Source organism: Notamacropus eugenii, chromosome 1 (genome assembly GCF_028372415.1).
Source record: "Notamacropus eugenii isolate mMacEug1 chromosome 1, mMacEug1.pri_v2, whole genome shotgun sequence".
NCBI lineage: Eukaryota > Metazoa > Chordata > Mammalia > Diprotodontia > Macropodidae > Notamacropus > Notamacropus eugenii.
The window spans coordinates 448,123,335-448,149,176 of NC_092872.1; the positions used below are offsets into that span (position 1 = coordinate 448,123,335).

The window sequence follows — 25,842 nt, forward strand, 5'->3', positions numbered from 1 at the left end:
TAAAGCCAGGGACGTGTCTGAGCTCTCCCCAAACCTCTCCAAACACATTTTAAAATGACTCTAAACAAACTCTAGAGCAGCACAACCCACAAAAAAAGTGAAAAAATTTTCCAGCTTAAGACAATTTAGAAGGTCAGCAAGAAAAGTCTGTTATACCAGGGTAAGAGAGGAGCAGTCTAGTGTAGGTTATGCCAGCACAGCCAAGGCCCACAGCAAACCAGGAGCAGGCTTCAGTGTACCTAAATCAATGGAACAGTGGCAGTTTCCAGACCTCTCAGCCAAGAGACACAAAAGACAATTTAGAAGGTCAGCTGAAGGGTCTGTCATGCCTGGGTGAGAGTAGAGAATAGTCTAGCACAGGCTGCGCCAGCACAGCCCCAGTCCCAGTAAACCAGGAGCACATCTTGGCAGACACTGAATCAGCAGCTGCAGCAGGTTCTTCTAAAGTTCTAAGCCCACAGATGGTAAAAGGGTAGAACAATTGACCAGAAGATTACAGGGGTCTCTTTGTTACCACCAAGGCAAGACTCTGTTGCTTTGCCCATACTCAGATCCGGGACACAATCCTAGGTGGCAGTCCCAGTTTATCAGAGCTTGTGGCCAAAATGGAGCAAGGACCCTCCTCACAGTTCTAGAGCAGAAAATAGTGGTTGTGATCACTCATATACCAGAGCACAGGCCAGGAAAGAAGTAAACACCTTACCCTTAGATCATATCACAAGTCCTAAAAGTATCTCTGAAAACAGTTGCACAAAAATCCTGAAGCTTGGGACAGTATGCCCTCCACCATGGAGACGAGCCCTACTTCGACAAGGAGTCAAAAGTTAAGTAATAGGCTGAGGACATAAGCAAACAACAGAAAAAAAAAATCAACCATAGAAAGTTATTATGGTGACAAGGAAGATCAAAACACACACTCAGAAAAAGATAACAAAGTCAAAGCTCCTACATCCAAAACCTTCAAGAAAAATATGAATTGGTCTCAGGCCTTGGATATGCTCAAAAAGGATTTTGAAAACAAATTAAGACAGGTAGAGGAAAAACTGGGAAGAAAAATGAGTGATGAAAGAAAATCATGAAAAACGAATCAACAGCTTGGTAAAAGAGACACAAAAAATACTAAAGAAAAAACCACCTTAAAAAAAATAGTAAAAGATCCAAAAAGCAAATGAGGAGAACAATGCCTTAAAAAGCAGAACTGGCCAAATAGAAAAAGAGGAACAAAAATTCACTTTACAAATAATTCCTTAAAAATTAGAATGAAGCAAATGGAAGCTAATGATTTTATGAGAAATCAAGAAACAATAAAATAACACAAAAAAAGAAAAAATAGAAGACAACGTGAAATGTCTCATAGGAAAAATAAGTGATCTGGAAAACAGATCCAGGAGAGATAATTTAAAAATTATTGGACTACCTAAAAGCCATGACATCATCTTTCAAGAAATTATGAAGGAAAACCATCCTGATATTCTAGAACCAAAGGGTAAAATAGAAATTGAAAGAATTAACCAATAACCTCCTGAAAGAGATCCCAAAATGAAAACTCCTAGGAATATTACAGCCAAATTCCAGAATTCCCAGTTCAGGGAGAAAATTTTGCAAGCAGCCAGAAACAATTCAAGTATCAGGGAGCCAAAGTGAGGATAACACAAGATTTAGCAGCTTCTACATGAAAGGATCAGAGGATTTGAAATATGACATTCCAGAGGGCAAAGGAGCTAGAATTACAATCAAGAATCACCGACCTAGCAAAACTGAGTATAATCCTTCAGGGGGAAAAAAATGGAAATTCAATGAAATACAAGACTTTCAAGTATTCCTGATGAAAAGACTAGAGCTGAATAGAAATTCTGACTTTCAAAAACAAGATTGAAGAAGCACAAAAAGGTAAACAGGAAAAGGGAAATTATAAGGGACCTAACCCTAAACTGTTTACCTTCCTACATGCAAAGATGACAGGTGTAACTCTGAAGACTTTCTCATTACTATGGCAGATAAAAGGGCCGTATATAAACAGCAGGTTTATAGAGTTGAACAGTGCAAACAGTTGAAGTTGAATTGAATAAGAAGGGATGACACCTAAAAAAATAAAATTAAGGGGTGAGAAAGGAATGTACTGGGAGAAAGGGAAAGGGAGAGGTAGAATCGGGTAAATTATCTCACATAAAAGAGGCAAGAAAAAGTTTTTACAGTGGAGGAGAAAAGGGGGAGGTGAAGGAGAGTGAATGAACCTTATCCTCATTAGAACTGGCTCAAACAGGGAATAACATGGACACTCAATTGGGTATAGAAATATATCTCACCCTACAGAAAAGTAGGAGGGGAAGGGGATAAAAGAAAGGGGGTACGTAACAGAAAGGAGGGCAGATTGGAGGAGGGGTAATCAAAAGCAAAACACTTTTGAGGAGGGACAGGATGAAGGAAAAAGAGAACAGAATAAACAGCAGGGGAAACAGGATGGAGGGAAATACAATTAGCAACCGTAACTGTGGGGGAAAAATTATGAAGCACGTTTCTCTGATAAAGGCTTCACATCATCCCTCAAACATGCAGAATACTAAGTCAAATTTATAAAATTAAGAGTCATTCCTTAATTGATAATCAAAAGATACAAATGGTTTTTAGATAAAGGAATGAAAGTGATCTATCACCATGTGAAAACTACTTTAATTCAATGCAAATTAGAACAATTCTGAGGTACTACCTCATACCTATTAGATTGGGAAAATGACAAATATTGGAGGGGATAAAGAGGGAAATGAGACATTAAATGCGCTGTTGATGGAGCTGTAAACTGTTTCAACCATTCTGCAGAGCAATTTGGAACTATGCATGAAAGGGTATAAAAGCATGCATACATATCTTTGACCTAGCAATTCCCCTACTAGGTCTGTATCCCAAAAGAGATAAAAACAAAAAGGAAAAGGATCTATATGTGCAAAAATATTTACAGCAGCTCTTTTCTGGGGGCAGAGAACTAGAATTTGAGGATATGTCCTTCAATTGGGGAAATGGCTGAACAAATTGTGTTATGTAATTATGATGGAATACTTTGCTGCTATAAGAAATGATGAGCAGAATGCTCTCAGAAAAACCTAGAAAGACTTATATGAACTGAAGCAAAGTGAAATGTACTATGTACAAAATAATACCAACACAGTAAAATGACCAGCTGTGACTAATTTAGCTATTCTCAGCAATACAAGGATCCAAGCTCTTAAGGACTTATGATGAGAAATGCTACCCATCGCCAAAAAAGAACTAAATATAGATTGAAGTACAATTTTTATTTTATTTTTCTTGAGGTTTTATTTTGGGGGTTTTTTTGGGTCAACATATAGAAATGTTTTGCATGACTACATGTGTAGAACCTATATCGAATTGCTTGCCTTCTCAATGGTGGGTGGTTGCTGGGGGGCGAGGGAGCAGGAGAGAGAATTTGGAACTCAAAGTTTTAAAAACAAATGCTAAAAATTGTTTTTACATAAAATTGGGAGGAAATAAAATAGTAAATAAACAAAAAAAAAGAAAAAAGAAAAAAGAAAACCCACTTTCTAACTACACTGACCTACTTGCAGTTTCTGAAATGCTACACTCCATTTCTGTGCCTTTGTGATGATTATCCCCAATGGCTGGAATACTCTGCCCCCACACTTCCATGGAGCCTTGGTTACCTCATCTTTCTCCAAGATTCACCAAAGTCCCACCTCTGGCACAAGGAGGTTCTCACCTGTTACCCAGCTATTAGTGTTCTCCATATAATTTACATATACACACATATGTGTACATACATACCTATGAGTATCTCTATAAATAAAAATGTGCCTAGTTATATACATGCTTTTTCCTCCAGCAGAATGTAAGCTCCTTTCGAACAGGCACTGTTTTTATTTTTCTTTGCATCTCCAGCACTTACTAAAGTACCTAGTACTTAGTGAGCATTTAATAAAGGGATTGAGTCAAAGGATATGGGTTCAAATTTAAGGCTTACCACTAATTACATGCATGACAATGGCCAAGTCATTTAATCTCTCTGACTTCAATCTTCACCTCAGTAAAACCGTTGTGTTGAACTAAATGCTGTCTAAAGTCCCTTCTATGTCTAAATCTATGACCTTATTAACCTATGATCATAAGATATAAGAATCTAGAATACAGAGTTGTATAGTTGAAATGGGCCTTAAAATACATGACATTAGAGGAATATCAGAGATCATCCAGCCAAAAATCTTTGCTGAATAAGACATCAATTTTGATAAGAACCTATAGTCATAATATTTACCAAAACGTGAAATGAGAGCACAACTATATTTTGTGACATGGTAAATGTGTGAATCTGTTTTATTTGAACATACATATATGTTACATTTAGACCAGCAGCACTTCTTAAACTGTGGGTGGGTCACGATCCACAGTTTAAGAAGCACTGAAGGGGTCACAAGTGGAAATAGTTTAAGAAGTCCTGCATTACAGCATTAGAAGACAGTTTGTTTTTTTTTGGCAGGCAGATGGAAGAGCTGGGGTACTGGTTAGTAAGAGTGACACACAAGAAGTATCATAGGAGCATTTAAAGAATATATAGAAAACACAAAAACAGATAAGTAGGAAACTTTGAAACTTACATGCTAAATTTATATTATTTTTTTAAAACATTTGATGCATGGAGATCTGTGGTTTTGTATGAAATTCTCTTTGTATATGGAAATGTTTGTCAAGTTCATGGTAAAAAAGAAATTAAATAAATTAGGACACAACATACGAAACCAACAATGGGATAAAACTATCACTAAAAGTCTCTTAATTTTTGGAAACAAAATATGCTAATTTCCTCCCTCTTACAATACACATATTCCTTAACAGCTCTCTACTATGTAAATTATCTCTAATTATCAAAAACTGTTCAAGAGTAAAATGGGAAAAAACTTTTCAAGAATGGCAGGAAGCACAAATTAAAAGTTCACCTTAATGTTGCTTACATATTCCAATTCTGCATTCTATGACCTCATACATTATGCAGAACTGAAATGTCACAAAGGTCACAAAGGTTAAGGTCACAAAGGTATTAAGTAGAGAATTGAGATTTTGAAGTTTACCTGAATTTAACAAAATGAAATGATGTGTAATCATGAAACTGAAGAATTGAAAAGAATCCCAGACATCATTAAGTCAACCTCCTTCTTTTTACAGAAGAGGAAACTGAGGCCAAGAAAGGGGCTGTGACGTGTACAATACCATATATCTAGTATCAAGGATTTCTTTTGTGATAAGAGTAATCATGAGATTTTCTTTTTAAGGCTGTCTAATTGAAAATCAAGGTTCTTAAATTTTGTAATATAAGAAGGGAAAATAAAAAAAAAACCTACTTACTTATTTCCAATTGTAAAACATGGTATGTACCACAAATTGGGTTTATTTCATGCTAAATGTCTAATTGTATATGACAATTCTTTTTTCCTAAATTAATCTAAGCTTTAAATCATGAATTTTACACAGGGAAAGTAAAGGGGGCAAGGTTAAAAGTTGATAGTTAAGTCAATACTGCCACTAAGTAAGGAAAGAGATGGAAAACTAAGATAATAAATGACAGGATTTTACAAAAACAATATATATGGTCAAATGAACAAAGGTGGTAGCCATTTCATTATATTACTTTATGGCAAAACTATATGTGATATAATTATATCCCACTGTTTCTTTTAAAAACTATTTATAGAGTCATTGAGAGGAGGAGCCAAGATGGCTGAGTAGAAAGGTACACATATGCCAGCTCCCAACCCACAGCCCATAAAATACCTGTAAAGAAGAACTCCCAAAAAAATCTGGAGCAGGAGAAGCCACAGAACAACGGAGCAGAGGAGATTTGTTCCAGAGAGACCTGAAGGACCTGCACAAAAGGTCCCTCACGTCCCAGGCCCGGAGCAGAGCCCAGCCCCAGAGCAGAGCCCAGCCCTTCCTTGGCCTCCCGGCATTGAGGGGAGCAGATCTGAGCAGGCTTCAGGGACAGAATCTCCAGTGGCTGGGCAGGTCCCTCCACCCACAGACACCAAAGGTCAGTGAGAGAGTCTTTTTGGCTCACCGAGAAGGGAGCAGGGTGTCCTCATAACTCAGGCCCCCTCAGGAGGCAGCAGCGGAGGCAGCAGCAGACAGGGGCTCCCAAAGCAGGCAGGAGCTGGGATCCATTGTTGAAGGTCTCCTCGTAAACCCCCTGAGGGAACTAAACCCCATGTGGTGGCCCTGCCCCCACCCAAGCATCTGAACTTAATCTCACACTGAATAGCAGCCCTGCCCCCACCCAAAGCCCTGAGGCTGGGAAGCAGCATTTGAATCTCAGACCCCAAATGCTAGCTGGGCAGATCTGGAAGTCAGATGGGTGTGGAGAGGAAACTCAGAGGTCAAGTCACATGCTGGGAAAATGCCCAGAAAAGGGAAAAAAAATAAGACTACAGAAGGTTACTTTCTTCGTGAACAGATATCTCCTCCCATCCTTTCTGATGAGGAAGAACAATGCTTACCATCAGGGAAAGACATAAAAGTCAAGGCTTCTGTAAGTAACTGGGAAGAGAAATGAGAGAGATGCAAGAAAAGCATGAAAACCAGGTCAACCTTGCTAAAGGAGACCCAAAAAAATGCTGAAGAAAATAACACCTTGAAATATAAGCTAACTCAATTGGTGAAAGAGGTCCAAAAAGCCAATGAGGAGAAGAATGCTTTCAAAAGCAGAATTAACCAAATGGAAAAGGAGGATCAAAAGCTCATTGAAATAGTTCTTTCAAAATTACAGTGGAACAGATGGAAGCTAATGACTTTATGAGAAACCAAGAAATCACAAAACAAAACCAAAAGAATGAAAAAATGGAAGATAATGTGAAATATCTCATTGGAAAAACAACTGACCTGGAAAACAGATCCAGGAGAGACAATTTAAAAATTATGGGACTACCTGAAAGCCATGATCAAAAAAAGAGCCTAGATATCATCTTTCATGACATTATTAAGGAAACTGCCCTGAGATTCTAGAACCAGAGGGCAAAATAAGTATTAAAGGAATCCACCAATCACCACCTGAAACAGATCCAAAAAGAGAAACTCCTAGAAACATTGTGGCCAAATTCCAGAGTTCCCAGGTCAAGGAGAAAATATTGTAAGCAGCTAGAAAGAAACAATTCAAATTTTGTGGAAATACAATCAGGATAACACAAGATCTAGCAGCTTCTACATTAAGGGATTGCAAAGCATGGAATAGGATATTCCAGAAGTCAAAGGAACTAGGACTAAAACCAAGAATCACCTACCCAGCAAAACTGAGTATAATACTTCAGGGGAAAAAAATGGTCTTTCAATGAAATTGGGGACTTTCAAGCATTCTTGATGAAAAGACCAGAGCTGAAAATAAAATCTGACTTTCAAACACAAGAATGAAGAGAAGCATGAAAGAGTAAATAGAAAAGAGAAGTCATAAGGGCCTTACTAAAGCTGAACTGTTTACATTCCTACATGGAAAGAAAATATTTGTAACTCTTGAAACTTTTCAGTATCTGGGTAGTGGGTGGGATTACACAGACACACAGACACACAGACACACACACACAGACACACAGACACACACACACACACACACACACACACACACACACACACACACACACACACACACACACACACACACACACACACACACACCCCCACAGTGAATTGAAAAGGATGGGATCATATCTTAAAAAATGAAATTAAGCAGTGAGAGAGAAATATACTGGGAGGAGAAAGGGAGAAATGGAATGGGGCAAATTATCTCTCATAAAAGAGGCAAGCAAAAGACTTTTTAGTGGAGGGAAAAAGAGGGGAGGTGAGAGAAAAATATGAAGTTTACTCATCACATTTGACTAAAGGAAGGAATAAAATGCACACTCATTTTGGTATGAAAACCTATCTTACAATATAGGAAAGTGAGGGAGAAGGGGATAAGCAGGGTGGGGGGGAGGATGGAAGGGAGGGCAATGGGAGGAGGGAGCAATTTGAAGTCAACACTCTTGGGAGGGACAGGATCAAAAGAAAGAATAGAAGCAATGGGGGGCAGGATAGGATAGAGGGAAATATAGTTAGTCTTACACAACACGACTATTATGGAAGTAATTTGCAAAACTACACAGATATGGCCTATATTGCATTACCTGCCTTCCCAAAGGAAATGTGTGGGGAGAGAGGGATGAAGAGAAGTTGGAACTCAAAGTTTTAGGAACAACTGTTGAGTACTGTTCTTGCTACTAGGAAATAAGAAATACAGGTGAAGGGGTATAGAAAGTTATCTGGCCCTACAGGACAAAAGAAAAGATGGGGACAAGGGAAGGGAGGGATGATAGAAGAGAGGGCAGATTGGTGATAGGGGCAATTAGAATGCTTGGTGTTTGGAGGTGGGGGGAGGGGACAAATGGGGAGAAAATTTGGAACCCAAAATTTTGTGAAAATCAATGTTAAAAGTTAAATAAATAAATTTTTAAAAAAACCTATTTATAAATATGGTGAAGGACTAGAGTGGGAATCAAATGGCCTGGGTTCAACAGGCAGAACTACTTACTACTAACTTTATGACCTTGGACTCTCCCCTTTGTGGGCTTGTTTCTTCATCTTGCAAACTGAGGAGAAGGAATCAGATGGTTTCTTAAGTTCCTTTTTGTACTGACACAGTACATTTTTAAAAATGCAACTTTTGTACCAGGTTACACATAAAGCAAGGAATGCATTAAAATAAGTTCTTATGAAAAAGGCTTGAAAAGTTTTGGCTAGTGCCAAAAGATGAAACCTTTCTTTTATTTTTGTTTTCTTTTTTTTTTGTTTTGTTTTTGTGTTTGTCCTTTGTTTTTAAAGATCATGACATCAGAGAAATGATAACATGACTTGCACTTGACTTTGATTTGAATGAGGGAGGGCTGTGCAGGGTTATCAGTCACACTTTCTCTTCCTGAGCCATGTGAATCCAGTGACCAGGTATTTATCAGGATGACTGAAGACGTCCTAGGATGCAATAGGAGACCTTGGCCTTTTTTGGCTAAGGCCTTTTCAGGTACTCACTTAGAGTGAGGTGACACCCATTCCGTGAATAGGCCTCTTTAAGAAGTAATCAGGGAATGGCCCTTTTAATGAGCAAAAGAAAAAAAAATAAGTAAATCAAGCTGGGAGAGAAAGAACCTACTGTTGATAAATCACTCTTAAAACAGGAGGGTCCAGAAAAGAGTCATTAAGTGGAGTTTGGGCAGGGACCTATTGGTATGCAATCTATGGGCTTCAGAGTGTACTGGTTTGGGGAAAGGGTGGGAAGGAGGGAGGAATGGAGGGAAAGAAATCTAGCCAGTAAACCCCAAGTTAACTGGGCACCCTCTGGCCATCCAAATTTACCTTCCTTTGGAGAGGAGAAGGAAGGGGGTAGGGGAGACAGAAGGGACAGGATAAGCTGAGTTACCAAGTTAGCAGGATCCCCATTCAGGCAGCTTGTTCTACTCACAAGTTTGTGTTCCTCCTTCCTTTCTGAAGAAAACCATGATATCAGAGAAATGATGACATGACATGCACTTGACTTTGTTTTGAGGGAGGGAGGGCTGTGCAAGGTCACCAGTCTCACTTTCTCCTCCTGAGCCATGTGGATCCGGTGACCATATTCATCAGGATGGTTGGAGACAGTCCAGAATGCAATGGGAGACCTCAGCCTTTTCTGACTAAGACTTATTCAGGTACTCACTTAGAGTGAGGTGATGCCCATTCAGTGAATAAGCTTTGAAACTTGAAACCTTTCTAAGATATATGTGAAGATACAAAAGCCTAAAAAGAACTGGAAACTAAATGACTCGTCATCAATTGGAGAATGGCTAAACAAATTATGTTATACAAAAGCAATGAAATACCACTGTACTATAAGACATGACAAAAGGGACAGTTTGAAAAATGCCTTGAAAGACTTGTATGAACTAATCAAAAGTAAAGTTAGCAGAGCCATGAGGACAATTTATATTCCAGCAAACACTGTAAAAATGAACAATGTTGAAAGTTTCTCCACACATGATCAATACAATAATCAACCGTGCTTCCAGAGGACTAAAGAGGAAGAATGATCCCAAACTTGTAACAGGCAGATGATGGACTTAAGCAGAATGAGACAACTTTTTGGGGTGGCCAATATGGAAATTTGTTTGCATTGATTGTGTATACTTGTTGCAAAGGTATTGTTTTTCTCTTTGTTTCTGAGTTGGACGGAAAGGGTAGGGAAAGAAAACAAATACTTGTTAGTTGAAAAATTTAATATTTAAAAGATACAATTGATATAATCACATCACATAGATACAGTTTTGTCATAAAGTAATGTAATGTCATGGCTACCACCTTTGTTCAGGCCCTCGTCATCTCTTGACTGAAGAACTGCAGTGGCCTCCTAATTGGCCTCCTTGGAGCAAATCTTTCCCCCTCTCCAATTCATTCACCACACAGTTGCTAAAGCAGAGGTCTAACCATATCACTCCCTTAACTCAATGAACTCCAATGGCTCCCCGCTGCCTTCAGCCTCAAATTTAAACCCCTCTTTAGCTACTGAAACTCTCATATCTTAGCCCTAACCTACTTTTCCAACCTACTATAAACTCCCCTTCCCAAACTCTGCAACCCAACCAAATTTGCCATCTTACAGTTTTTCATAAAAGACTTTCCTTCTGACTCCATGCCTTTACACTGGGCATCTCCCCATCTCAAATGCCTTCCTACATCACTACTCCATCACAGAAGCCCTTGTTTGATGAAGCCTTTCCTGATTCCATCATTTGCCAGTGTGCACTCCTCCATATCTGCTTTCTATTTGTTTTACGTATATTTAATTGCATGTACACTCTTGTACCCAAGAAAACAGAAGTGCCCTGAGAGCATATATTTAGTTGCTGCCTGTCAACTTTCTCCTCCTTCACCCCATCTCACATGATGAAGTGATAGGAGTTGAGGAAGAGAAGAGGGGGTTTGTGGCAAATAATCTCAATTTTTTCTGTAACACGTGAGACAAGATTTTTCAGCTGAGAGAATGGGGGAAAGGAGAACCATGAGAAGTTTAAGGAGAGATGAAAAGATTTGGCAGAGCCACTGTGGAAAGAGAGATAATGAGTTGATCAGGGAGGTATAGCGAAATCTGCCTAACAGGAGTGAAGGCCCAGCTGAGATTGTATTCCATAAATTTGTAGTAGACCCTGTGGTGATTTTCTCTACTTTTGTCCAGCAGCACATGAGTAGGTATAAGGCAACAAATGGCAAGAGTGGTCCAAGGGTGAGGCTTAGCTGGGCATAATTGGTGCTATGATGAGGGGGCTAGGGATTCAAGAGAAAAGAAAACTATAGAACTGAATTGGTTCATCAACAGGTCAAGATAGGGAAAAGAGGAGAAAGACTAGTATAGGGGAGGTGGCAGAGGAAAGATCTAAGTGGTAAAAAGACTGGAAGTCAGTGCAGATGATCAATAGAATTTTTTAAGGAAAGGCAGAAGGCAAGGTGAGAAAAAATAAATAGGCTATGGTCTTATAAGGAGACTTTAGAATTCTTGAACATGGAGATGGTGCATTTATGGGTAATGGCAAGATCAAGAGTATAACCATATGGTTGTTTCTGAGGTGGGATGGAGGGAATTGAGTAGGGTGAAAAAGTGAGTGGTTAAAGGAATTTGAAAGAGACTCAATATGTATGTTAAGTCTCCTAGTGTGAGGAGGACAGGAGTTGGGGAAAAAGAGAAAAAGTGTGAGCCGGACACCAAATTCAATGAGGAAGGAAGAGAAGTTACTTCTAAGGGTCTGTGAATAGCAGTTACCAGAATTTGATGGGGTGGTAGACACATAGAGTCTGAACCTCAAAGGAAGAAGTGACTAAGTACACTATAGATTTATTTTATCTGATCTCAGGTGGGTCCTCATTACCACAAAGCAATCAGTTTATTCTTTTCTGATTCTCTATCCTCCTCTCTATTAGAAAATGTTACCAACCTTTTCTTTTATCAAGCCTCTCACACTTCTTCCTCACCTCACCCATTCACCTAAGGACCTAACCTCTTATTTACTGAAACAACTAAGACTACCAATCATGACATCTCCTGTTCCCTCTCACCCCAAAATCTCATTCTCTCCTACTTTCCTTCAGTTTATGATAACATGGTGGCCCTTCACCTTGCCAAAACCAACTCCTCTACATGTGCCTTTGATGCCATTTTCTCCAGCAGAAAACCCCCTATTCTATCTAATCTTCAATTTTTCCCTACTTCCTGGTTCCTTCCAAAGTCTCTTCAAACATGCTTAAATCTTGCCCATCCTTAAAAATTCACTAGACATTGCTATCCCTTAAGCTATTATTCTGCATCTCTCTTCCCTTTTTCAGCCAAATTCCTGAAAAATTTTTCCGCACTCACTGCCTCCACTTCCACATCTCAATCTTGCAAACTGAAGACAACACAACTGAAAAGTGCTCTCCAAAGTTATTGATGACCTTAGTTGCCACATTAGATTGTCTCTTCTCAGTTGGCTACATTTGATGCAAGATATTTTCTTCCCTGGGTTTTTATAACATTATTCTCTTCCCTTCTGCTCCTTACTTCCCCTCATCTCACATATACAATCAGTTCCCGAAATCTTGTCATTTAAATGTTCAATTTTTCCTATCCAACACCTTCTCTCTACTCATAAAACAACTCCCTTAGTTCAGACTATCACCTCTCACCCAGACTATTACCATGGCCTCCCAATCTGTCTCCGTGCCTCCAAGCTCCCTCTACTACAATTCATCTTACACAGTCCTTCTAAAGTAATCTTCCTTAAGCACAGATATAAGCATATCATTTCCCAAATCAATAAACTACAGTAGCTCCCTTCTGCCTCTAGAACCAAATATAAACTCTTCTGTTCATTTTTTAAAGACATTCACAACTTGGCCCTAGACGATCCTTCCTACTTCATTACACATTATTACTAGTATTGGTCCAGTCAGTCAGGCAATAAGCATTTATTAAAGGCCTAATATGTGCCAGACACTGTGCTAAGGATTGGGAATACAGAAAAAAGCAAAAACCAATACCTGTTCCCAAGGACTTCACAATCTAATGGGGAAAACAAGTAAATAAACAGGTACAGAAGAGCTTATTGTATAGGATAAACAGGAAATAATTCATAGAGGGAAGGCACTAAAATTAAGAAGGATTGATAAAGGCTTCCCGTAGATTTTAGCTGGAATGTGAAGAATCCAAGAGGCAGCACATTCCAGCATGGGAGACAGTTATAGACAAGTCCTAGTAAAGAGGACCCAAGCAAAGATCTTCTAACGCCAAGTCTGGTATCCTTTCCCATAAACCAAGCTAGCTCTAGTCATGTTTTATCAATGTATAGATAAGTATATCTACAGTCATCAATCAAAACATATATAACTAAAGATCTATTATGCAGACATAATAGTATACATTATCTAGAGAATTCTATCTATACCTTCACTGAATAGAATCAGCCATCACTCTTTACTTTCTAGTTTGCTTTTAGATGTCCACACAGCATTAAGGGCTATGTCTCAAACCAAATTGCAATTTACTAAAGAAAACATTTATAAACAATTAAGGAGGAGAGTTGGGGAGAAGACAGGCCTAATGGTAAAATTAATATTCAGTATTCTTTTCCCCACACTTCCGCAAACAGTGGTCTCAAGGGTAGTGAGGGTAGTTACACATAGCATATACACAGATTACAAGGATAAGTTTCACAGTTAGACAGACAAAGCAAGAGTTGAACAGAGAGATGGAAAAACAATGAGCAGAGTATTCTAAATGAATGCAGGGATATTCAGATGGCCATTCTAGAAACACAAAGATGAGGATTTTGTAGGTAAAATAGAGCAAGGATTAAAACCAGGGCTTAAAGGAAATTATGTGAAGAAAGCAAGAAATACTTATCTTTATTAATAGAGGGAGAAAAATAACTTAGATAAGCTACTTCCTTCAATTATATAAGGAATTAACAAAGTTAAAGGGAACCCTCATCATCTACTTTATGTATATGTGTCTATAAAACCTATTATATATATACATATTTATTCATACACAAAAATAGAAAATATAGAATTGAAGAAGATATAATTAAAGGTATGTAAAAGATAAAAAAACCCAGTTTTCACTTGGGAAAAGGAAGTATCTGGTCAAGGGAAAGAGGTGAGACACACAAGTAACTTGGAAAAACTCTTCCTTGCATGCTTCTTTTATGCAAGATTATTTCCTCCATTCTTCCTCTCCCTTACCCATTCTCACAGGACATTCCTCTTTCTCACCCATCTATTCATTTTTTAATGACATAAAAGACTCAATACCCATAGAATCCTCCTAACTGTCCTAATAATGGTAAGTTTTTAGGAGTTACAAATTTTATCTTCGCATGTAAACCTTTTTTAGATTTCTCTCACATGCTTCTCTTGAGCCTTGTGTTTGAAAGTCAAATTTTCTATTTAGCTCTGATCTTTTCATCAGGAACGCTTGAAAGTCCTGTATTTTATTAAATATCCTTTTCCCCCCTGTTTTAAGATTATACTCAGCTTTGCTGAACAGATTATTCTTGGTTATAATCCTAGATCCTTTGCCTTCTGGAATATCATATTCCAAGTCCTTTACCCCTTTATCATGGCATCTGCTAAATCTCGGGGCTCCAGAGTATTTAAATGGTTTCCTTCTGACTGCTTGCAGTATTTTCTCCTTGATTTGGAAGCTCTAGAATTTGGCTATAATGTTGCTGGGAGTTTTCATTTCAATATCTCCTCCAGGAAGTAATAGAAAGATTCTTTCAATTTCTACTTTGCTCTCTGGTTCTATGATATCAGAGCAATTCTCCTTTGTAGTTTCTTATTATATGATACCTAGGCTCTTTTTTTAAAAAATCATGACTTTAATGTAGTCTAATAATTCTTAAATTAGATCTCTCAATCTTATTTAAATTAAAAAGATCTCGTGATCTACTTTCTAGGTCAGTTGTTTTTCCAATGAGATATTTCACATTTTCTTCTATTTTTTTTCAGTATTTTGACTTTTATTTCTTGATGTGTCATAGTCATTGGCCTGCATTTGACCAATTCTAATTTTTAAGGCATTATTTTTTCAAGTGAGGTTTTGTACCTCTTTTACCAAACTGTTCTCTTTTTAAAATGTTCTTGTAGTGCTCTTATTTTTTCCCCCAGTTTTTCCTTTATCTCTATTATCTGATTTTTAAATCATTTTTGCCCTTTAAAAAAAAAATCTATTTCTTTTGATCTTCTAGGAATTCTTGTTGGGTTTGCTTATAAATGTTTTCAAGTCATTGTCTTCTGAGTCTGGGTCTTCAGCTTCCCTGTCACCACAAAACCTTTCGAGTTCTTTTTTTGTTACTTGCTCATTTTTTCAGTCTATTGTTTAATTTTGGATTTTATGTTTGAATTGGGCTCTATTCAGTGCTTCCAGCATGATATGATCAAAGGAGAGTTCTGGTCACTATCCTCCTGGACTATGCTCTGGTCCTTAGCATAGGTAGGCCCTCTGCTTGCTCACAACAGCAAATCTGCTCTTCTGTACCCTGGAACTTCAAACCACAATTCAGTAATGGGCAAAGGAGCTGTCAAATGATGTCCTGTCCTGCACCCAATGCTATTACTGGGGTCCCCTGTAATATTTTTCCTGATCAGATACTGAGTCCTCTTATCATCCTAAGGCACTGCACATTCCTGGTGCCACCAGCACTGTTGCAGCTACCACCACCTACAAGCTCCCAGTCAGTGTCACTTCTGCCACACCTCACTCCTGGTGAACTTCCACTCAAGCTCCTCTCTTTCTAACCTCCTAACCTAGTCTTGGACTAGAAAAATGAGTGACTTTGACTTTTTTTGTGTGTGTTATCCTGCTCAGAATTTGTGACTCATGTTTAAAAAGTTGTTTAGGTGTTGGGTTTGGAGAGCACAGCAGAAATGCTCTATTCATTTTAATCCACCATCTTGGCCCTGTGCACAAGGTTAACACAGAACACAAAATGTCTAAAATTAGAAAGTAGAATTTTGCCCTGGAGTCTTGATATATTGGAAGAAATGATGATGTTGATGCCTGATAAAAGGTCCAAATACTAAAAGGCAACTGAACTTAGAAAAATTACAGGATAACTTTGGTGGTCTGATTATAAACTTGATACTTGGTTCAGAAATTACTCAAATCAGAGATGATATACATAATATGAGGGTTTCCCATGAAGACAGTGAAAAACTGCACAAGAATCAAGCAAAAATTCCAACAAAATTATCAAAAGTGACCATTATCAAATAATGATCCAAAACACAAACGGAAAAAAATAGGAAGCTCTCTTATAACAAACTTGGGTAACAGAAAAAGTCAGGTAGGAGAAAAAGTAAGCCCATGTGAACACAGATAAGCAAAAAGAAAATCAAAAACCATAGATCAATTCTTGTAGAAGAAAACCTTAGGAGATGATTTCACTAGATTATACCAGATTTTCAAAGAATAATTAACTTTAATTTTACATGAATTGTTCACAAAAAAGGGAGGAATTCTACCAAATTCCTGCTATGATACAAACATGGTCTTGAAACCTAAAGTAGGTTTCAAGAACAGAGAAAAAACTATAAACAGACACCATTAATGAATAGCAACACAAATACATTTAATAAAATATTGATAAGGCAAACACTAAATATCGGCAATGATAAGCAAAACACTAAAAAGGATTACATATTATGAGCAGGTTGGATTTATACTAGGAAAGCGGGTTGAATATTAGGAAAACAAAAACAATTGATCATCTTAATTAAAAACATTAACAGCCATATGATTATATTAATAAATGTAGAAAAGGCTACTGAAAAATAAAATACCCTTTAATATTAAAAATATTTAAAAACAAAGGAATAAGTGGGCCTTTCTATAACAACATAAATCACATGTAATGAAAACCAAATGTCCACATTATTTCCATGGAAAAATGCTAAAGGCATTTCCAAAAAGATCAGAGTTAAAGCAATGATGCCCAGTACTGTCACTAGTATTTGATGTAATTCTCAAAATGCTTAATATAACAATAAGACACAAAGCAAAATTATGACTTTTATAGATAATTATAAAATCTATACAGAATCCTAGAGGCAAATTTTAAAAATGAACTGAAACAACAGCATCAACAAAGTTGCAGTATATAAAATGAATCACATCTACCATCAGCTTTTCTTTACATTACCGCCAACACATAGAAAGAAGAGATAGAATTATATTCAAAAAAACTACAAATTATACAAGAAATTTTGGAGTCTACCTACAAAGACATACAAAAGAATTATATGGCTACAATTATAAAGCACTTTAAATAAATAGACAGACTTAAGGAATTAGAAAGAAATTAATTGTTGTATGGTTGAGCTGTGGCAATCTAATTAAAATGTCCATATTATCTAAATCATTTTAGTGTTTCAGTGCCATGCCAATCAAACTAGAAAAAAATAATAAAATTCATCTGGAGATACAAAAGGTCAAAAATCTTCAGAAAATTAATTCTTAAAAGTGGGAAGGAAGGAGGCCTAATAGTTCCACTCCTCAAAATATACTACAAAGGAGTAATCGTCAAAATTATTTGGCACTGGTGAAAAAACAGACAAGTTGATCAGTGGGAATATATTAAGCACACAAGATCCAGAAGCAAACAGGTATAGTGGTACAGCGCTTGATAAGTCAAAAAGCCCCAACTACTAGAGTAAGCACTCACTATTCAACAAAAACCTCTAAGGGAATCAGACTGGCAGAAATTACATCTAGAACAACCTATCATATCATCACCATAATAAGCTCCAAACAGATAGATACCAAGATAAAAAAGGTGACATTTTAAACGAACAAGAGTAGCAGTGAAACAGATACTTTTAACAACTACTGACAGAGCTCTTGATCAAAATAAAAAGAGAGGATCACAGAAGTTAAAATGAACAGTTTTGATAACATAAAATTAAAAAGGTCTATACATATAAAATCAATGTAATTAAGGTTAAGAGAGAAACATCTATGAGAAAACTTTACAGTAAATTTCTAATAGGGGTCTGATATCCAAGATGTCCATAATATATTGGGAGGTGATAAACTACACATAACAAGAGCCATTCCCCAATAGATATGTGGTCAAAAGACATTAACAGAGAGTCCTCAAGAAAGGGAAAAGTAAGCAATAAAAAATAACAATAATAATACAAAAATGCTCAAAATCACTAATAATAAAAGAAGTGTACATTAAAATAACTCTGAAGTTTTACATTACATCCATCAGACTGGCAAAGATGACAAAAAAGCAAAATGACAACATAGGATATTTGGGAGGTCAAGAACATTAATGAACTATTTGTAGAGCTGTGAAGTGACCTGAAAATCCTGGTATATAATTTGGAATTCTACAGTCATTAACTTGTGCATATTCTTCAACATAGCAACACCACTTTCAGACACATATCTCAAAGACATAAAAGAAAGAGCTAGATGAACCCATCGGCACAAAAATTTTCAGAGTAGCACTTTTTGTTGCACCAAAGAAATGGAAACTGAAGGATTGCCCACCAATTAGGGAATAACTGAAAATATTTTGGTATATAAGTGGAATGGAACAGAATATGACTGAGTCCTTAGAAATGATAAAAGTAACAGGTTTAGAGAAACCTGGGAAGTTTTGGATATAACAAGGCAGAGTAAAGTAAGGAGAAAAAGAAAGACAAATTTCTAAATGACTATACCATATTAAGAAAAAGTAGCTTTGAAAGAATTGCAAACTGACAATGTGGTGACCAAACAAATCCATAGTGCTGACGATGAAACCTGCTTGCTATATCTAGTCAAAGAGGTGATATACAAAAGGTACAGAATGAGAAACATGGTTTTAAGAGGGAGGAAGGATTGTGTGGGACACAGGAGGTTGATGACAGTTATCAAAAAAAAAAAGGAAAATAAAGGAAAGAGCATCAATGAAGTATTTTTAAAAATACATAAAAGAGAACAAAAGGAAGATTCAGAGGAAAATGGACAAACAGCATAGCTTTGAAACTAACATAACAAAATTATATACTTTTTAAAAAGAAAATAAGTTGGACACAGCTGAAATTTGCAGTCTCATATGCAATTCTTCCTGCTCATGTTTACATATAAAAACATGCATGATTGTTAGTGTTTGTAAGAATAACAAAATATTTTTTAAAATAAAGTAACTTGAAATAATTCTGTGTTCCTAAGCAATGAGAAGACTGACTAGAAACCCCATTAAGATACATAAATATTCTTAAATAAACAACATAAATGACAAAAAGCTTTCTAAATAGATATCAAATACTCAAAAGACCTTTAACTGGAAGCAAAACCAAAGGCCTAGCATTCAGGGAATTTTAAAATACTTTGCTGCTAATAGAATTTTTTAAAGTTTTTATAACAAAGTAAGAGTCACTTTGACTGAGTAGTTTGGGAAAATTTCTATAAATGAAATACCAGGGTGGCATAAAGAAAAAATGGGATTTTTGACTTAAATAGTATCTTCAAATACAACTGTCATTGAGAAATGCTCCTTCATCATTCACTTAACTAAGAAGCAAAGTTTACCTAGCTGACAACTATAATATTTAAAATGTTAAATTGTCAGCACCAGGATTAGGAGTCAAGAAACCTTTGTTCTGGTCTCAGCTCTGTCATGAACTATGCTGAGGAAGTGATATTACTTCTCTATGCCTCAGTTTCTCCCATCCATAAAATTGAAAGGATGGGACTAGAGAAGGCCTATGCTCCCTTTTCAGTTCTAAAATTCTATCTGTTTTTTAACATTTGATGTTCTTTCCAGTTTAAGCAGTCTATAGCCTATGTGCTAACGTCAGAGGTGGGAAGCCTGAGGCCTTGAGGTCACATGTGGCCTTCTAGGTCCTCAAATGCAGTCCTTTGACTAAATCCAAACTTCACAGAACAAATCCCCATAATGAAAAGATTTATTCTGTAAAACTTGAACTCAGTCAAAAAGCCACACCCAAGAAACTAAGCCACACGTGGTCTCAAGGCCACAGGTTCCCCTCCCAAAATGTTCTTAAGTCTTTAAATTCTGCACCTCAGTTTCATCTCTAAAACGAAGATGAAGGAAAACTCTTCATAAACCTTAAAACACTCTAAAATGTGGTTATTATAGCACTTCCTTCCAGCTATGATATTCTAAGTCCTAACATTATATAATCTAATGTTCTCCTACCTCGAAAATTCTGTAATTCAAATGTTGGCAAGTTAAACATTTAATGTCTTTTTAAAATATGCAATTTTTAAAAATAATAAGATAATATGACTGAATTTCTTATATTTATTAATCTCTCCTTCTTGCAAAATGACATGATCACCTGAGACAAGAATTTTAATATACACTAGCACACTTTTATATAGCCATGTACATACACACACAATATGAAAAGACAATAATGTCTTAATGTCTTATTCTATGCTCAGACAAAGATGAAAGTAGTTTGTTTATTATAATCACTGATTAGTGCAGGAAAATACCAAGAGACTGCCAACAAAGAGTGAAAAGAAATAGTCAGAAAAGACCACACTAAGCAAAGTATTGCCAGAATAGAGAAAGCCAAGGGACCCAGTACAGCAAAGAACAATGCAACCAAAAAGAATCACAGAATTACCTAATGTTAAGATAGGATAGACCTGAGAACATAGAATGTAGGAACTGTAAGTGTCTTTTGAACACAGAATCAAATACACAGTGTTAGAACTCGAAGAGGCCTCACCTATTTTGAGTATTCTTCACTTGGGGCTCTATGACCTTGTTTTTAAAAAATATTTTGAGAACTATATTCAATATCATTTGTTTCCTTTGTAAGCCTATATATTTATTTTATGGATTTAAAATATTAATCTGAGGAGTCCATAGGCTTCATTAAACTGCCAAAGGGGTTCATGGCACTTAAGGACCAATGATGCAGTTGAACCCCTGCCTGAAACATAAAAATCACTCTAGAACATACCTATCTAGTGATCGTCTGAGGCAGTCATCACAAAACAAAAATAAGGCTTTAGAGAACAAAGAAGCAAGAAAAGCCCAGATCCACTGAGTTGTCTATCCACTGATGAAGTCTGAAATTAATTTACTCAGCTTTATTTACCACAATCCTATATGAAGAAATGAGCTACCAGTAAAAGCAACAAAAACAGCAAATGAACATTCTGTGTTTACCTGAATGAGAAGCATTTCTTTCTTTCCATGGGACATTCTTGCATTTTATCTGGTTTTGTCTCTCTTTTCGAAGTCGCTCTAATCTTTGAGCTTGAAGAGAAATATTATAACTATAAGTTTGTCAAGGAAAGTTTACTATAAACAAAGACATAATTAACTACCTTTATATGAATAAAGATGTTTTATACTGCATATGTAGGGAAAAAAAGTCATAAAATTTTAAAGGTGGTACCCCTGAAAGGCAAATACCAACAAAAACATGAAAATGTTCTTGATTTATAATTGAAATTAGAGGATATAAAACATTAATAGAGATCATAAAGATAGTATTAACATGGAAGAGAATAATAAAATGTGAAAACTTCTGTGATTAATATGACATTTCATTATATAAATCATTAATAACGGTCTTAAAGGAATTTTAATGCACAAATGAACTGAAGTGAATATTACATTACAGAATAAAATTACTGTTATGAATTACTCTACCCGTTTCAAAAATTAAAGATAAATGAACTCAGACTAGACTATTAAAGTTTTAAATATAAAATCCTTTATCTAAAAATCATGAAAATTATAAAATGTCAAAGCTATATAAATTAGCATAGCTTTTCTTCAGTGGGCTGAAACAGTTTATAGGTAGTAAAATAAATGATTTGTATCTTTGTAACATTAGTCAAATCTTAAAAAGAACAATTTCTCTTTACCATATTTTGACTCAATGTCCAAAATACTAAGAAGACGCTTCCACAATTAAAAGGGAAATCTGTAGTATCATTAAGGTAATCACACAGCTTCCATTTACTAATACTGTAGACTTCCAGTGGAAGAAGTATCTAAAATCCCAAAAGAAGACATTAAAAAATAATAGTACAACCAACCAACAAGTCTTCAAAATCCAGAAAGCTGTAATTCACTAAAAAACCCAAAAAAACATTTATAACAAAATTGCTATGTTCTAACTGCACATTTTATTAACTTCTACTGCCTCTGAATGGACCAAGAAAAAAAGCACAGACCAATATTATCCCCTTTAAAAATGTTTCTGCGTTAATACTATCTGACTTCAAAGACCAACTCAAATCAAAAAACAAATCTTTTCTTCAACAATTTCTATATTTGGCAAAAATAATTCTCTTTTTATAGGAGGGTACAGGAAAATAACAAAACTATTGTGGCAAAAACATTTTGATGTCATTGTAACCAACCAAATTTTATTAAAAATATATATATATATATATTCAGTTGAAATCAGTAAGTGCAAAGTGTATAAAGAAATAAAACTGCAAAGTTTTTAATTGCATTTTGTTGTTGCTCAGTTGTTTCCATTGTGTCTGATCTTCATGACCCCACTTGGGGTTTTCTTGGCAAAGATACTGGAGTGGTTTGCCATTTCCTTCTCCAGTTCATTTTACAGTTGAGAAAACTGAGGCAAACAGGGTTAAGTGACTTGTCCAGGGTCACAAAGCTAGGAAGTGTCTGAGGCCAGACTTGAACACAGGTCTTCCTTGCCTCCAGGCCTGGCACTCTATCCACTGTGCCACCTAGTTGCCCCTCTTAATTGTATCTTCCTACTGATTTCATCTTACTAGACAACAGGATTCTAATGACTTGTATGGAAGTCAATTTAAACTGAAGAACTTGAAATCAATGGTTCTCAATTATATTTAAAGCTTCATACAACTTCTTTCAGTAAAAATTTTCTTTATTTTTTCCATAGTGATAGCAAAATCTCCTTAGCAGATTTCATATGACATTAATTTGTTTATATGACATAGGCTATCAGGATATGGAGATGGAAAGGACCTTATAGATCATCAAGTTCAACCCCCTCGTTTTATACATGAGAGAAGTTAAGTTTCCCATATTTGGTACAGGTAATATAGGAGAACTTGGATATGAAACCAGGCCTTAAAGTTCTAAACCATTAGAGAACACTCTCTATTACCACAGATTAAAAGTGTCATACACTAGAATTGTGATATCCTAGCCATATTATCTTTCTACTAGAATCACTGCTCCATTAGTCCTCCTCTACTAACAGCTTCTTCCCCGATTCACCGTGACATAAGAAAGCCATCCTGGTTTCTCAAAAGTTAAGCAAGAGGAGCCTGAGCCCTGCCAGGTCTGACCGACAAGAAGGTATAAATAACAAGTCCACAGTACACAGTGTCAGCAATACTGTAACAAGGAGTACCTGTGAAAGATTTAGCTCTCTATCAAGACAATGACCCAAAACAATTCTAAAGAACCCCTGAGGAAAAATGCTATCTACCCCAAGATTGAGAACTGATGCACTCTGAGAGAAGAATGAACTATACTTTTTTCTTTTCTTGTGTTTTCTACTGTAATATGGCTAATATGGAAATATGTTTTATATAACTTTATACATATAACTGATATATTGCTTGCCTTCTCAAGGAAGATGCAAGAGAGAAGAAGAGAATCTGGAACTCAATGTTTAAAAAAAAGAATGTTAAAAATGTTTTTAAAAATTTGTACATGTAATTAGGAAATATTTAATGAAATAAATTTTTTTAAAAGTTTAACTTAAAAAAATAACAAATCCAGTAACAAATTATTTTTGTCATCTGGGAACTAGCCATATCTAAGTAAAAAGAAGAACATCAGTGTAATAAAATGATCTCTCCCTATAAACATTAGTATGAACTAAATATGCCAGGGACACAATTGTTTTGATGGGGCACAAGAAAAGAATACCTTAAAGCTAACTGAACTAAGGTAAATTCCTTCTCTCCTGAATGGCTTGAGGAAGGAATGGAGGATGGAAGAATGTGTTTCAAGGACACATGGAAGGGGCAGGATATGCTACTTAGAATAATTCTACCAAAGAGCTAAGACGAACATCATAGAGCCAGCTGTTTTGGAGGAAATGGGTAGTCTTTTAAGAAGCTAGGAAAGCAACAGTTACAGGTAGCAAAATGTCACTAGAAGGGTGGGCAGAGAAGTATATAGTGACCCCTAACCAGCTTAGACTAATAAACTCCATTCTCATCAGTAAAAATGGCAAATTTATTGTTTGACTTACTTTTTCTGTATCATTCATATGTCTGTGATTACTACTTGGTTCTTTGTAAATTTTAGATTCTTGCTAACTCAATGGTTTGAACTTGAGGAGGCCAATGTCTTACAAAGGACATTTAGGGTGGCAATGACTGTTTAAGGGGAAGTGGGGAAAAGACAATGAGCAGGAAACATTGAGAATTTCTAGAGAGAAATTATGGAATGGAAAAAATCACTACAATTGAACTTAGCCATCCTAGTTGTGGGCCCATGGGCGAGTCACTTAACCATGCTACCTACTTTATCTAAATAAAACTACTGGCACTACCTCGTTTTTTTGTTGTAGAGAAAGCCTAAATGTACTATAGAAAAATAGCTTATTTTATTCTTTTACAGTATTGGAAGGGTACAGAAAAACAGATTCTACTACACTGCATATTTTAACTCCATCAATTAACATACAGCCCAGAACTGGGGGGTAGGGAACCTGTGGCCTCGAGGCCACATGTGGCCTTCTATATCCTTAGGTGCAGCCTTTTGATTGAGACCATGTTTTACAGAACAAATCCTTTTTATTAAGGGGATTTGTTCTGTGAAGTTTGGATTCAGTCAAAGGGTCCATTTGAGGACCTAAAAGGCCATATGTGGCCTCAAGGTTGTAGCTTCTCCACCCCTGGCCTAGATCATAGTAAGCATTTAATAAAAGTCTGCTAATAAAATGACTAACTCTATGAACCTCTGTTTTCCCATTTTAAAATGGGAATAATGACATTTGTACTACCTCTCACAAGGTTATGGAAAGAAAGCACTCTGTTAACATTAGAGTACTATATAAATGTGAGCTGTCATCATCACCATCATCATCATCATCACCATATTTCTCAGACTGGTTAGATCAGAACAATTAAGGATACAGGACTAAGTCTTTTGAACAGTCAGAAAATAGTAAAGTCTGCCCTAAACCAGAATACCTAGTTGTTATAAATCAACAGGAAGTCATGCTTCCTAATCCTTTGAAAATCTAGTAGATCAAAAGCTCTTTGTGAGTAGTGACTGTTTAATTTTACATCTTTGCATCTTCATCAGCAAGCACAGTGCCTACCTAGGTGTTTCATAAACACCTGTCAACCTAGAGCAAAGAGCTATCTTTAGGTACCCTGAACTGCAAGAATATATAAGACAAGTATCCTGAAATGTATCTTTCTACAATACTCACTATATCTCTTCAGGTTATTTCTTTCCTCCCCAGTCATACACTGCAACTGTTATTCATTCTTTCATTTAAGAAATATTCATTATTTATTAATCACATACAAGGAACTAGTTACTACACCTTTTTTTCCCAAAGAATTTTAGAGTAAAACATAGAATGTAACAAATAGAAGAGTCCTTAGAGAGCAGTTAACCCAAAATTTTCATTTTACAGATAAATAAACTGATGACCAGAAAGAAAGAATGATTTGCCTAAGATCCAAAAAGCTAATATGGTTGCAGAACCAGGATTCAAATGAAGGAATTCTGGCTCCAAGCCCAATATTCTTTCAACCAAATTAAACTGTCTCCCAATAACAAC

At 36.3% G+C, this 25,842-nt stretch overlaps 1 protein-coding gene across 6 annotated transcripts in view; it reads right to left on the minus strand.

Moving 5' to 3' along the window:
• The window catches only part of MAPKAP1 (MAPK associated protein 1), a 340,916-nt gene that overhangs the window by 272,565 nt on the left and 42,509 nt on the right, over positions 1 to 25,842 (minus strand). For 4 of the 6 annotated variants that reach the window (XM_072631929.1, XM_072631927.1, XM_072631930.1 and 1 more), the window contains one exon: positions 21,246 to 21,335. The exons of the other annotated variants lie outside the window; for them this stretch is intronic. In XM_072631929.1, the coding sequence (XP_072488030.1) occupies positions 21,246 to 21,335 (90 nt within the window). The remainder of the gene's footprint in view (positions 1 to 21,245; positions 21,336 to 25,842) is intronic. 6 annotated transcript variants of the gene reach the window in all.